This window comes from Coenobita brevimanus, chromosome 21 (genome assembly GCF_032717465.1).
Source record: "Coenobita brevimanus isolate Jiangsu-jjx chromosome 21, ASM3271746v2, whole genome shotgun sequence".
NCBI classification, from domain to species: Eukaryota; Metazoa; Arthropoda; class Malacostraca; order Decapoda; family Coenobitidae; genus Coenobita; species Coenobita brevimanus.
In genome coordinates this window covers 36,050,060-36,064,187 of record NC_136974.1, presented here as the reverse complement: position 1 = coordinate 36,064,187, position 14,128 = coordinate 36,050,060, and the positions used below count along the sequence as shown (strand labels likewise).

At 43.6% G+C, this 14,128-nt stretch overlaps 1 protein-coding gene across 2 annotated transcripts in view; it reads right to left on the bottom strand.

Moving 5' to 3' along the window:
- Positions 1 to 55: 55 nt before the first annotated feature.
- Positions 56 to 14,128, bottom strand: part of LOC145392259 (cyclin-L1-like) — a 60,185-nt gene continuing 46,112 nt past the window's right edge. For both annotated transcript variants that reach the window (XM_080266726.1, XM_080266725.1), the window contains 3 exons: positions 9,355 to 9,545; positions 2,888 to 3,148; positions 56 to 2,416 (listed from right to left, as the gene is read on the bottom strand). In XM_080266726.1, the coding sequence (XP_080122852.1) occupies positions 2,041 to 2,416; positions 2,888 to 3,148; positions 9,355 to 9,545 (828 nt within the window). In that variant the 3' untranslated portion in view covers positions 56 to 2,040. The remainder of the gene's footprint in view (positions 2,417 to 2,887; positions 3,149 to 9,354; positions 9,546 to 14,128) is intronic.

The window sequence follows — 14,128 nt, the reverse complement described above, 5'->3', positions numbered from 1 at the left end:
ATCTACTAGAGTTGGGGGGGGGGGGAAACACCAAGCTTATCAAAAATAAGTTTATACAACAGTGAATATACATCATACATACTATTACGAGCAATTAGAAAAAGTTGCAATACATTGCTATGTACACATCACAGTTCTGAAACAACAAAATTACACAGACAAACATTTGGAAAATATAAATCTTTTCACATTTCAGGTAACTTCAAAATTCCTTTCGAAACATGAACATTTGTCAACCAAAATATCAGCCTGGAGGCCATGAAAAACTGTAAGTACTGTATTTGTCATGGCCTTCAATCATACAGGTATTTGTTATAGACTGACCAAAGTCCACCTCAGGGGACCCTAACAGGAAACGTGACAATCTGTATAAAGAGACAAATGACCTTTGGACATTTTGGGGGCTCTGGTGAAGGCAAATGGTGTACAGGGAGATAAAATGAATACTCATGACAAATGTGTTTGTTGGAGATCCTGGCAGGTTTGAACAAAAATTTTGAGCTTAATTTCAAGATGCAATTAGCTCAACCATGGACTCAAAAGCTTTGTGTAACTCTGCAATTACTTCTATGCACAGAACATTACAGTGTACAAATGAGTGTTTCCTTGAAAATGCTGAGCAAATAAAACAAGGTTCCACTCTGTTCATATGAATGACAAACTTTCACAGGAGATTCAACTACAGTAAGTAGTTTACTTTCCTTTCCAACATCAATTCAGTTCCAATCAGTTTTAGTGCTTTTTATCATTAACATGAAATACATTTTGATACAATTACAGTACTGTACTCTAAACATTTAGAAATAACAGCAATAAAATGATGCTTATTCTTTGCATTAAACTCTGATACAAAACATTACAGCATAAAAGTTAGATGCATACACTTACAATTTTAACCTGAGTAATTAGCAAAACTATATTAATGACCAGATCTTCCAACCCTCTGAACCAGAAAGGGCCTTCTCTCAGCTGCATTCTCTCCCTCAAACTACTTTGCAAATTTCATAATTTCTGTACACCACTAACATTTGATATGACAAAACTCTTCATATGAAAAATGTCAGTAAAAAAAAAAAAAAAAAAAAAAAAAAAGTAGCTTTACATGAAAAATATACCTGTCAGTAATGGTATGTGCTACATGGAAGAAACAGCCTGGTAATGAGATTTGTGTGTCATGCTTGCCTATGAACATAATTTATGACCCACTGCAGCAGTCTGCGTTGAGAACAGAACGTTAATGCCATACTCACTAACAAACTCAAAACATTGGAATGCTGGAAAATGACATCTTAAACTGAGTCTTTTATGTGTGCTGCACGTAAACTGAGTCTTTTGTGTGTGACGATGGAGTGCTGGAAACTGATATCTTAAACTGGGTCTTTTATGTGTGCTGCAATTATGATGGGGTCCCAAGAATAGTTTCGTCAATACACCGAGACTGAAAACCAGACAGCTCGTATGCTTCATGAGGACGAATTATGTAAAACTGTCAACTAACCTACTCTGTGTTCCTCACTGTTAAGGAAATGCACCCAATATACTATGCTTATTTTTGAACTCTTGGAGGGGACAATGATTTAATTGTGAAAACTACTGCATTTATAAATGGACGACTAACACATGGCACCTTTTCTGATAATATATATATTTTTATATATCATTAAGAGTAAAGCACAATAGAATGAGGTTATGATTTGAAAACCTGCTTTATCCTAGCATAAGTGAATAAATCTCAAAATAAGTTAAATACTACCTTGACAAAATAGAAAAGGTTCCATCAAACTGATTGGCAATGAACTGAATGCCAAATATATTGTGTATATATAACTATACACATAACTGTACAAATACTTCATATTTTCTTGTACATTACATACACTTTACAGTGTTGACTAAAACGATACTAAAAAATTTACAAAGAAAAACTAACTACTCTTTTTATAAGAGTTAATTCTAAGATTAACCCATCTCTCATTTTGTGTAGGGATATAAGTAAAGGATTGATACACTCTTCTAGCTACTCTCTACATGCCTAACTAACTACCGTCGTCGATCTCTGGACCTCGACCTGTGCCTCCCATTTTTTTTGGACTTATGTGGCTTACCAAAGCCATTGTCATAATACTTCTTGTCATCCCGTTCATACTTTTTCTTGTCAGTGTCGTACCTGTCAAACTTGTTCCCGTACTTGGCAGATGAAGCGTATTTATCTACCTTCTCCTTATTCTCATATTTGTTAGCCTTCTCCTCTCTCGTGTACCTGTCATTCTTTTCATACCTGTCTCCACTCTTGCTGTACCGATCCCCCTGCCTCTCAACCTTATCATACTTTTCGTAGCGGTCATACTTGTCAAAGTTTCGAGGAGGTGACGGACTGTGAGACCTTGATCTTGATCGTACTATCATCCCTTTGTCTCTGAAATAATGTAAAGAACAAAGTTATTCATACTTCTGTGCTAGATCATCATTACCTGATCCTTATTCCCACCTAAAAACAAGGTGATGTGGGATTCAGAAACAATGCAAAGAACAATACTTAACTACAGTATCTTAATCTAAGCTAGATGATAATCATGATCAACATCACAATCATCCTGACCCTTATTCCCACCTAGATATGGGATAAGGTGGAATCCAGAAAGAATCAAATCTAAAACTGACAAGTTTCCTCTTAAGAAATCACTGTAGTACAAAAGACAAAATATGAAAAGTGCAGAACAATCAACTGGAGGCCCAGCTAAGTGGCACATCATTCAAGTTTTCAGAATCTTTGGTCTTACCTCACAACCACGATAAGCTCGAGCTTTGTTTCAGATTTTGAGTAACCGATGAAATGATATGACAGGGATGTGTGAAAATGGCAAATTGATAGCAAGGCAAAACTTACTTGTTTTTAGTAAAGCGCGGTGGTGGAGTGACGGTGGGAGATGGAGTGCGTGAATACTTCTTATTGCCCCGCTTGTCCCTGGAGTGTGATCTTGAGCGGCTGCGAGACCGACTCCTGGACCGAGAGTGAGATCGAGAGGAGCGTGAGTCTCGGCGCTGCTTCTTACGGGAGCGGCGGTGGGAGGATCTGGAGTGGCTACGGCTTCTTGATCGGCTTCCGCTACTCCCACTTCGTTGTTTTCCTTTCCTTCCAACGGAGTTTCTGAAACAAAATCAGACAAATTTTATTTGTGCTCACCTTAACAACCTTTGAGAGCCATTTCTCAAAATATTTTTTGGTCTTAATGGTGTTATTACATGCTAATCAATACAGTACATAAACATAAGGTCTACTTGATTACACAGCAGAAAATTTTTATTACTAGCCAATCAATCAGTCAATGTGAGCAAGGCCTGTTTGATTACATGGCACAAAAATGGTCAAACTACCATACCAGTATATATTTCAAGGAAACTGAAAAAATAATGTCAATCAATAGCCAGATTTTGGAAAGCAATCCCTCAATTATCCAGATGCTCCATATCCGGATGTTATGCCTTGACTCTATTATACCCGTATCTTGATGTACTTGACCATAACCGGACATAAAAGTTCCAGCTTCGATGGCCAGCCACCTTACAAAGTCAAAAATGCCCGTTGGGTGGCTCACAGGCTTCTTTGCCCACACACGGGTAATAGACCGTAACCCACAAGCAATGCAAACAAGGCCTTCCAGCTCCCTACTGGAAAGTCGAAATCCCCCGGCCACCCCGATCACCGGCAACAAACTGGCAGCACAAGCGGAAAACAGCGTAACCCTCAAGCCGGGTTAGAATGACTGTCCGAATCCCTACCGAAAGGTTGAAATCGTCCAGCCACCCTGATCACCAGTAACATTCCAGCAGCGTCCATGGAAGATAGAGCATAACCCACAAACTGAGTGAGAATGGCTGTCTGGATCCCTACTGAATAATCAAACTCTCCTGGCCATCCCGCCAGCCTGGGGGGGGGGGGGGGGGACATTGGGTGGCTCACCGGCCTCTCTGTCTACACGCAGGTAATGGACCATAACCCACAAGCAGAGCAAACAAGGCTGCCCAGCTCCCTAACAAAAGGTCGAAATTCTCCAGCCACACCAATCACCAGATACATATTGGAAGCACGTGAGGAAAATACATGTAACTCACAAGCTGAGTGAGAATGGCTGTCAGCTCCCTACTGAATGGTTGAAATCCCCCAGACATCCAGATCACTGGTAACGTTCCAGCAGTGCACAAGGAAGACAGAGCGTAACCCACAAGCTGAGAGAGAATGGCTGTCTGGCTCCCTACCAAATGGTCGAAATCCCCTGATCACCCAGATTAGTTGGAAACTCCTGGCCATGCATGGCCACCTGCCCCCTTACTGAACGGTCAAAGATGCATTGCCATCCGGATTACTCAGCCACTCCTTAGGTCCAGGATGCATGGGGACCCAGTGTTTCTGCCATGCTGTGACATTTGCCTAGGTGAGTGGGGGGGAGGAACTTGCGTTCCGAGGACAGTGTGCCGTTTTTTGCTTGAATGCACATAGCCAAGCATGGGTAGAGACATGGCAACACCGTACACTCCCAGCGATACCACATCTCAGTTCCCACCTTTGTCTCTCCACAGGTGGATGTGCTTGGCTGAGGTTAAACGATGGCAGCTTCCACTGTTGCGTTTGGGGTGGTGCCTTACCTTCTGCAGGCCTCAACTCTCCTCTATGGTGTTCTCGTGTGTGTGATGATGGCAACACCACCACTTGAGAAATAAGGAGGGTTTTGACTTTGGAGAAGAAGTGTGAGATACTGGGCAAGGATGATGCGGGCTGGTCAACTTCACACAGAATTCTGCGTGAATCTGACTTGGCCTATTCAACTTTGATATAAAGAAATTGTGGGACAAGCTGACTCAATACGGACAGGACTACGGCGATGCCACTCGGAAAGGCGACAGGAAGGTGATATCCCAACCCCGCCACGCCATCAATGACCAGTCGACTTTGTTTTGGTTCTGCCGGCAACGGGGTGCCAGCATGCTTGAACAAGGGACAGAGTTGAAGGCTGCAGCTGAGAAGTTTGCACGCCTGCACAACATGCAAGACTTCAAGGTATCCGAGGGTTGGCTCTTCCGGTTCAAACTTTGACATGGACTTACTGGCAGTTTGGCACATGGTGAGGCTTTGGACATAGCAGTGAAGAATGTTGGGCCATTTTGCCAAAAAGTGCAGGGCCTGATTGAGAAGGAGGGTCTTGCTCTCGGTCAGGTATACATTGCTGACAAAACTGGCCTGTTCATCCACTTCTTGCCCATCAACATCCTGGCAGAAGAGATGGAGATGACTGTGCCTGGTCGGAAGTTGTCCAAACGTGTCTTGGTGTTGTGCTGTGCCAATGCTAACGGGAGCACCGCCTCAAACCCATTATTGTTGGACGTGCAAAACAGCCACACTGTCTCAGTGGGTTGACGGATAGCCTGCCTGTTGTGTGGTACCATTCTGTGAAGGCCTTGTTTATGGCAAAGATCTTCAGAGATTAGTTCAACAAACACTTCGTCAAGATTACCTGTTATCAAAGAGAGGAACTTGGTATCCCTCACAGCCACGTGAAGGCTCTCCTGATCCTCGACAATATCCATGTGCATCCATCAGAGAAGGATTTGGTTGCTGATGACGGCCGTATTAGGTGCATGTTTCTGCCACCTAATTAGACTGCTCTCATTCGAACAATGGACCAAGGTGTTATTGTGGCAGCCAAGAGACTGTACCGTCAGAGGTTCCTCAATGAGGTGATGGTGGTGCTTGAGGACGAGGAAGGGGTCGACACACGTGGGGTGCAGACCTTGGTGAATCTGCAGCGATACAACATCAAGTCTAAGGCGTTCAACTGGGCCAGTGCTTGGAAGGATGTCTCCATCAAAACCTTGGAAAATGGTTGGTCTCGTTTCCTACAGGGATGCGAGGCTATGCAAGACTTTGAAGGATCTGGCATGGATGATTTCCACCTTTGGCTATGAAATGCATGCGAGAGTGTGGACGTCAATGACGTGATGAATTGGTCAGATGACAACAGCGGCGATCCAGGTTATCCGACGTTGTTTGATGAGAAGATCACCGCTGTTATCTTTGCAGAGCTGACAAGGATAACAACGAGGACAAGGACCCTGACTCTGGCCATCCCGCCACTCCATCACTCCCTCATATTGGTGCATTGCAGGCCGGCATTGAGCAGGTGCTGAATATGCCGAGCACCCTCACTGTGACAGGGAGTTGGTGCCACTCAAACTGGCGACGGACCTGCAGGCACTCAGAGATGCTGTCATCCTCTGACAAAATCACTGCACCTATCGTCAGATGAAGATCGACTCCTTCTTCAAGCCTGCCACCCCTGTGAGTGCCAGCCCCTTCTCCCCATCACGGCTACCACCTTCCACTCGACCCAAGTCTTCACTCTTGAACCCACACCCAAGCACATTGACAGACGTTGAGTCACCGTTAGACATGAGCTTGCAGCTGTCTTCAGAGTCCTGAGGTGGGTAGGGTTCCATCACCTCGCCACACGTCCCTGCTCATCAGCCAGCTGCAGCAGATGGAGGAGGAGGAGTTCTTTGACCTTTGCTAGGTGGCTGTGTTAGCCACTTTACCACATGGGATACATGTAGACCAGCTGCAACCTGGCAGGTTACAAAGCCTGTCTGCCATTCACTGGGTGGATATAAGTGTACTGTGTGTGTGTGTGTGTGTGTGTGTGTGTGTGTGTGTGTGTGTGTGTGTGTGTGTGTGTGTGTGTGTGTGTGTTTGTGTTTATTTTTATTGTTTATCCATTGATTTCTTGGTGTTCAGGATCATACTGCATATTGAAATGTGTGCTCTGATGTCTACAAATGATTGAAATACCACAGAACATGGCCAAAATTAGGAGGGGTACTCTGAATGTATGTAGTTTTTTCTTTTTATGCAGTGCTTTCTTAATGTTTAGGTTCTTTTCATACTGCAATGTGTGTTTTGATGTCAAAAAACAGCCAAAAGACCACAGAACACTGCCAAAATTAGGAGGGGTACTGTGCATAGATTTTTTTTTTTTTTTTAATGCATTGTTCTTTCAGTGTTTATGATTTTACTGCATATTTCAATGTGTGTTTTGAGGTCTTGTAAAAAAGAAAGAAGGAAAGACCCCAGAACACTGCCAAAATTAGGAGGGGTACTGTACATATCAGTAGGGTTGTGCATTTTTTGTTTGTTATATTTTTGTTGTTTATGCACTGTTTTCTTAGCGTTTAGGATTATACTGCATATTCCAATGTGTGTTTTAATGTTTAAGAAGAGCCAACAGACATCAGACCACTGCCAAATTAGGAGGGGTATTGTACATAGTGGTAGGGTTGTGCACAGTGGTAGTTTTTGTTGTTGTTGTTGTTGTTTATGCATTTTTTCTTAGTGTTTAGGATTATATTGTATAATCCAATGTGTGTTTTGATATCTATAAAGCAAAAAAGACTGCAGAACACTGCCAAAATTAGGAGGGGTACTGTGTATATCATTTTCTTTTTTTTCTTGCTGTTGCTTATGCATTGCTTTCTTAGTGTTTAGGATTATATTGCATAATCCAATGTGTGTTTTTATGTCTAAAAAGAGCCAATGGACCACAGAACATTGCCAAAATTAGGAGAGGTACTATGCATTTTTTTTTTTCCCATTGTTTTCTTAGTGTTTAGGAATATCTTGCATATTGCCATTTTGTGTTTTAATGTCTAAAAACAGCTGAAAGACCACAGAACACTGCCAAAATTAGGAGTACTGTACATATAGGTTGGGTAAGAATACAGTAGATGATATTGCTCTGTATCTGGACAATGCCCCTATCTGATTATGCTTTTGACTCTACGGATAATCGAGGGATTCCTGTATTATACAACACCACTCCTGATTGGGTTAATGAAGATAGGTTTTACACCCTCAGAAACAACAAGCTCCCTAGGGGAGAAAAAGAACTGGCAATAGTTTGAAATACTGCATTCCAATATCACTCCTCACCAACACACTTTTACTTCTATGTGAGATTTAAAAAAAAAAAAAAAACTATGGAAAGAATCTGTAGAACCTGAGATATGGATGATGCACCAACTGAGATAAGTGCAACATGTATGTAGATGCACATGACAAGGGTTTCATTCCTTTTTTAACTTGTAGTTAACAATCCCTTTATCCCAAAGATGTATAATATGTGAACTATCTGACCAACATGACAAGCCAAGACTTGTTAGAATCAAACAACTGAGTGGCCCACTTAAAAGTTCACTCTATGAAGTTCGTTCAGAAGGTATCCAACCCTAGGCTCTAAAAAATTAAATATCGGTAGCTAATCTGTTGAGCAAGGACACTAATTCCCCTCAAAGTAGGCCCTTTCTGACTTGACATACATAGCCCAGCATTCTTTCCACTGCCTGAAACATTTTTCAAAGTAACTTATCAGTACCTCCTGCAGATGCTTCGTTACACTCGTCATGATCTCTTCTCTCATATGAATGTTGCTTAATACATGTTGAAGTGTGCTAATCACAATCCAGACACTCTGAAGACTTATCACTGGAGATGAGATTTGGGTGTGCTGATACGACCCAGAAACCAAAGCACAGTCATTCCAGTGGAAGCATGCAAGGATGTCTAGGCCAAAAAATGCACGACAGGTTTGGAGCAAGGTGAAAGGCACTCATATGTTGCCAGTTTTTTTGACTATCGTGGTGCTGTGTATCACAAATATGCATCAGAAGGTCAGACTGTCGAGACATTACTACCTCGACATTATCCGTCATCTTCGTGACGCAGTTTGGCAAGAGAGACCAGATCTTTGGAAGCGGTAAATTCAAAGCTGCACCAAGACAATGCCCCTGCCCATTCTTCTCAACTGATTCAAGAATTTTTGGCCAAACACAACATCCTGCAGGTCCGGCAGGATCCCTACTTGCCAGACATGGCTTCATGCAGCTTTTGGCTATTTCCCAAGCTCAAAACTCCGCTTAACGGTTCCCGATTTGAGATGAGAGGAGAGACCATGACAAATGTCACGAAACACCTGCAGGAGATACCAAAAACTGACTTTGAAAAATGTTTCAGGCAATGGAAAGAACACTGGGCTATGTGTGTAGAGTCAGATGGGGTCTACTTTGAGGGGGATTAGTGTCCTAATTCAACAGGACAGCTATTAATTTTTTTTTTTTTGCCTAAGGTCAGATACTTTCTGCACAGATCTTGTGTTGTAATGTGGATTTAATAGCAAAAAATAATGTCAAAAAAGAAAATTCATAAGGAGAACTTGCTGTATTTGTACGAGTTTGAAATTTTATAGAAACCTCTCTCCTCCAACCCATCATCCCCATCCTTGCTGCCTTGGTGTATGACACCCAACTAACCTTTCAGGTGATGACGATCGCTTGTGTGTGGGTGATGCAACCTTGATGGGTGTGTTGGCACGGGAGGCAGGACTGAAGTTGGCATTGGTCTGGGGTGTGGCAAGGGATGCTACTGCTTTACTGCGCAGCCGTGCTTCTTGCTGCTCTCTGCGGATCTCCTCAACCCTTTGTTCCAATGCTTCCAATTTCACCTGCAGAAAACATTCAATTACAGTACTATTATAAAATCTTTAGTCTTTTACTGTTACTTTATTTTTCACAATTATTAAATAGGATGAAGGATCTGACAACATGAAGAAGAAAACACACAAGTATGAGTAACTACCTTTTAATTTGGCCTAAGAAAAAAATTTGCATCCAGTAATCCCTCGATTATCTGACATAATAGAGCCAAAGGCATGTCTGGGTAGTGGCTCCATCCAGATAGTGGATTTCTCCCCTAGCCCCCAATCATATATAACCTAACTTTGAAAGCCAGTTTAACCCCTTAAACGAGGATCGTTGCGTTTGCGACGCTCGGCGAAAAGGACATATGGCGGATCGTCGCGTTTGCGATTCTAGTAAATTTTGAATAACCGCGGGCAAGCAGGCTCCAGCTGGTATTGTCTATCAGTACCACCACCCTCTAGCTACAACTAGCATACTTTACCTTTGTACTACTGACCTCAGTTGTTGCCAAGTATCGCGTTTTCCCCCCGTCCCCCCCCCACCACGGCCCGGCCAGCCTGGCTGTGATACATGGCAGTGATTTGAGCGCTCAGAACTGTAAATCTGCGCTCTCCTCTCACAAGCAGTTTATGCTACTAGGAAATGCTTGTTTCCCCAGTTGTAACACTAGCTTTTTTTCGCACGGTTTGCCCCTGTTTAGCGTCAGTTTACTGCAGGCTTTCAAAGTGACATTATGGCGAGTTCTAGCTCTTCCCAGTCAGTGCAAGCGGCCGACAGGAACGGGAATAAAGTGGCGGGCGTAAGGCAGAATAAAAAGCGTGCCGTGGTGATCTTTTGGGAAGTAATATGATTGAAAATAATGTAGTATACATGTTTTTAGCTGTGAAAATGGAAATGTTTGTTGAGTGACAGGAAGACCGCCGCCACAGTGCATGTCGGCCGTACGCTCCGTTGATTTTAGCCTTATTTTCAGTGCTTATTGTACAAATACGGAATCCTAACTACCTTTACGTTGTAGTATAAAGTTTACTGTGACAGAATGAGGCTGTGGTAGAGGGGAAACCGGGTTGCTGGAGGTGTGAAAGTGAAGATTTGGTTACTCAACTTTGCAAGTCTCCACAAGTCCTTGGGTAGTCCACGAAGGCTCAACACCTGTCTCTGGAGAAAGCTGAATGTAAGTACTATCTGCCACACCAAGTATAATGTTCTAGGGTTAATCTCTGATTTTTGGTGAATATTTTCCTACAGGTACTCAGACCGCGATACAACCTCGCCACTCGGGGGGGGAACGACTGTACACGGCCGCGTTTAAGGGGTTAAAAGGCCACTACAGTACACCATACAACACTTACTCCCGTTGTTTAACACAATCTGTTCAAGCGGACCTAAAAATGCAGTGGGCACACAAAACATAATGGTAAAAAAGAATAAAATCATGGCACAGTACCGTAAGCTACAATAAAATCAATGTCAACACTCATGATTCGACCATCCCGCATCAATCTTACCAAGGATCTCCTGCTTCTAAATAGTGAGCACTACCCTTTTTCTTTTCCCTGATAAAGGGAAAAGGTATACAAGGAATAGCAAGGCCAGAAGTATGTACGGAACAACCAAAAACATGTGCCACTATAACAACTGTTTACGTCACTGCACAGGAACTGAGAGCTAGTGAGAGCGGGGTTCGTAGGACGCTGGGCAAACTAACCAGCCAGACATGGTGGTGCCACCAGGCAATTCCCACCCTAAATTTTTTGCATGACCATAATTTCCAAATGGACGCAAGCAGTTTGTCCAGATAGTGGGAAAAAAAATGTACGAATAATGGTTTGGAAGAGCCATATCACAGCATACGGGTAATGGACTGTCAGGGTAGTGCTCGTCCTGATAATCGAGAAATTACTTTGCTTTTTAAAAAACTTCAATCTTCACATGTCTTTATCTAAGTTTCACATAACTGTAAATGAATGATGAAAGGAATGGAAAACAACAAAACCCTAAAGTGACAGAATATACAGTAATTCCCCATTTATCCAGATGTCCATTATCTGTATGATCCATAACCCAGACACTGTGATCTGGCTGTATTAAACCATTATACATACATTTCTCCATTTTATCTGGATAAAATACTTGCGTCTGGGTGGAAATTATGGCGGTGCAAACATTTTTGCCCACCCAGGTGGAAACAGCCCGGTGGCACTATACTGTCTGGCTCGGTAATTCACCCTGTGTCCACTAGATACCACCTCAGCTGTTCCCAGTTCTTGCACGTCAACCATGTTGTGAGCAGCTCCACTTGTATAGTTGTTATGGCGATGCACATGATGATTTTTGAGGCTGTTCCCCACCTACTTCAGGCCTTGCTTTTCCTCTTTCTAGGGTGTTTGATGATGGCCCCTCCACCACAGAAAAGGAAAAGAGTGATGATGACTCTGGAGATGTGAGATCCTGGGTAAGACTGATATGGGATGGTCGACTTTCCACGTCATATAGGAATACGATCTGGCCTGCTCAACACTACATGACATAAGGAAATCCCGTGACAAACCGACCTAGTACATGACAGACCGGTGAGAAACAGATGCAATGCCAAATGAAGGCTATAGGCTTTCCCCGGCATGCTCATGTTGACTGTTCGACACTGATCTGGTACAGCCAGCAACAGGCTGGAGGCACGCAAGTGCGTGGGACTGAGTTGAAAGGTGCTACCAAGAAGTTTGCCCACCTTCACAATGTCCCCCAACTTCAAGACATCCGAAGGATGGTTGTTCAGATTCAAACTTTGACATGGCCTTACAAATCATAAGACTCATGGCGAAGCTTTAGATGCTAGTGAGGAGGGAGTGGAGGAATTTCGTCAGGAACTGTTAGGTTTGATTGAGGAGGGGGGCTTCACTCTGTCAAATCTACAATGCTGACAAAAATGGCTTCTTCTACCACTCAGTGCCCACAAACACCCAGGCAGATGAAAAGGTGAAGCATGTGCCTTGCCATAAGCCGTCCAAGCAATGGGTATGTGCTTTATGCTGTGCCAATGCTAAAGGGATGCGCTGGCTGAAACCTGTTCTTGTTGGATGGGCAATGCAGCCCTGTTGCCTTTGTGGGCTAATGGATGGCCTTCCTGTTGTGTGGTACCATTCTGTGAAGGCTTGGTTTACCTCCAGGATCTTCACATATTGGTTCCACAGGCATCTTGTCAAGGAGATCATCAGTTATCAAATGGAGGAGCTTGGAGTCCCTCGTGACCAGGTAAAGGCTCTTTTTCTCCTGGACAATACCTTTGTGAATCCGTTTGAAAGGGAATTGGTTGCAGATAACAGTTGCATTAGGTGCTTGTTTTTGCCACCTACGACCACTGCTTTAATTCAACCAATGGATCAGGGTGTTATCATGGCCACAAAGAGGCTATACCGATGGAGGTTCCTGGATGAGGGGATGGTTGTTCTTGAAGAATAAGACAAGCAGAGTCAGGCTGAACATGCGAGGACAGAGGACACTGGAGAATCTACAACACAAGCACCTCAGGTCTGCAGTGCACAACTGGGCGAGTGCATGGGAGGAAGTTTCCATAAAAACCCTAAAAAGCAGTTGGTTTAGTCTCCTTCACAAACACGAGGGCAGACACGACTTTCTGGGATTTGATGTAGACCTCCATGCCTACCTTCATAATGCAGGCGAGGCTGTGGATGCTTATTATGTGTGGGAGTAGTTAAGACGAGGATGGGAGCAATCCCGGCTTTCAGGTTATGTCTGATGTTGAGACTGCCGTTTCAGTTGTTGCTGCCCGGCCAGACAAGAACGACGAGGAAGATGAGGACGACGCGGACGACCCAGAGAACTGCAGGACTCCAGCCATCCCCTACCTGAGCACATTCCAAGCAAACCTTGAGAAGGTGCTTGAGTATGCTGAGCACCCGGATTGTGATAGAAAGACGGTGCCTCTTACCCTTGCGGACAATATGCATTCTGTGCGGCAGAGTATCATTCGACAACTGAATCATCGCTATTGTGTCCAAGATCGACTCATTTTTCAGGCCTCTGACCCCAGCCCAGTCCACCTCCTCTCTGCCAACATCACAGCATCAAACCATGCCTTCAACAACGGAATCACAAACTAGCACGTCATCAGCCACTGTCTCCTCCCTGGAAGTGAGTTTTCAGCTGTCTTTTGAGTCACCTGAAATGGGCAGTCTACCACCACATCCCACAGCCCCTTGGCTGAGCTGGAGCTCCTCCTTGACTCTGACCGCAACTAAGCTCATTAGGGTACACCACTAAACCACGCAGGATGTACTGTGCAGTGCAACAGTTAAGAGTCATGAAGCTAGAGGGTTATTCAGCACGACGCCCTGTGGGAAATCGTGAGTGTTCACCTTGATTTTAGTCTTGCTTACTGTACTGTACCATGATATTATTCCATTTTACCATTACGTTTTGTATGCCCTCTTCATATTTCTTGAGTAGCTGTATTTTTCATGTTTTTTCAAACCACTGCAGGGTACAGCCCTGCAGAGGTGATTGCACGTCTGTGCTTGATGGGTCTGTTTCAACAGATAGAGCAGTGCAAAACAACAGAAACAAGTGTTGTATGATATACTGTACT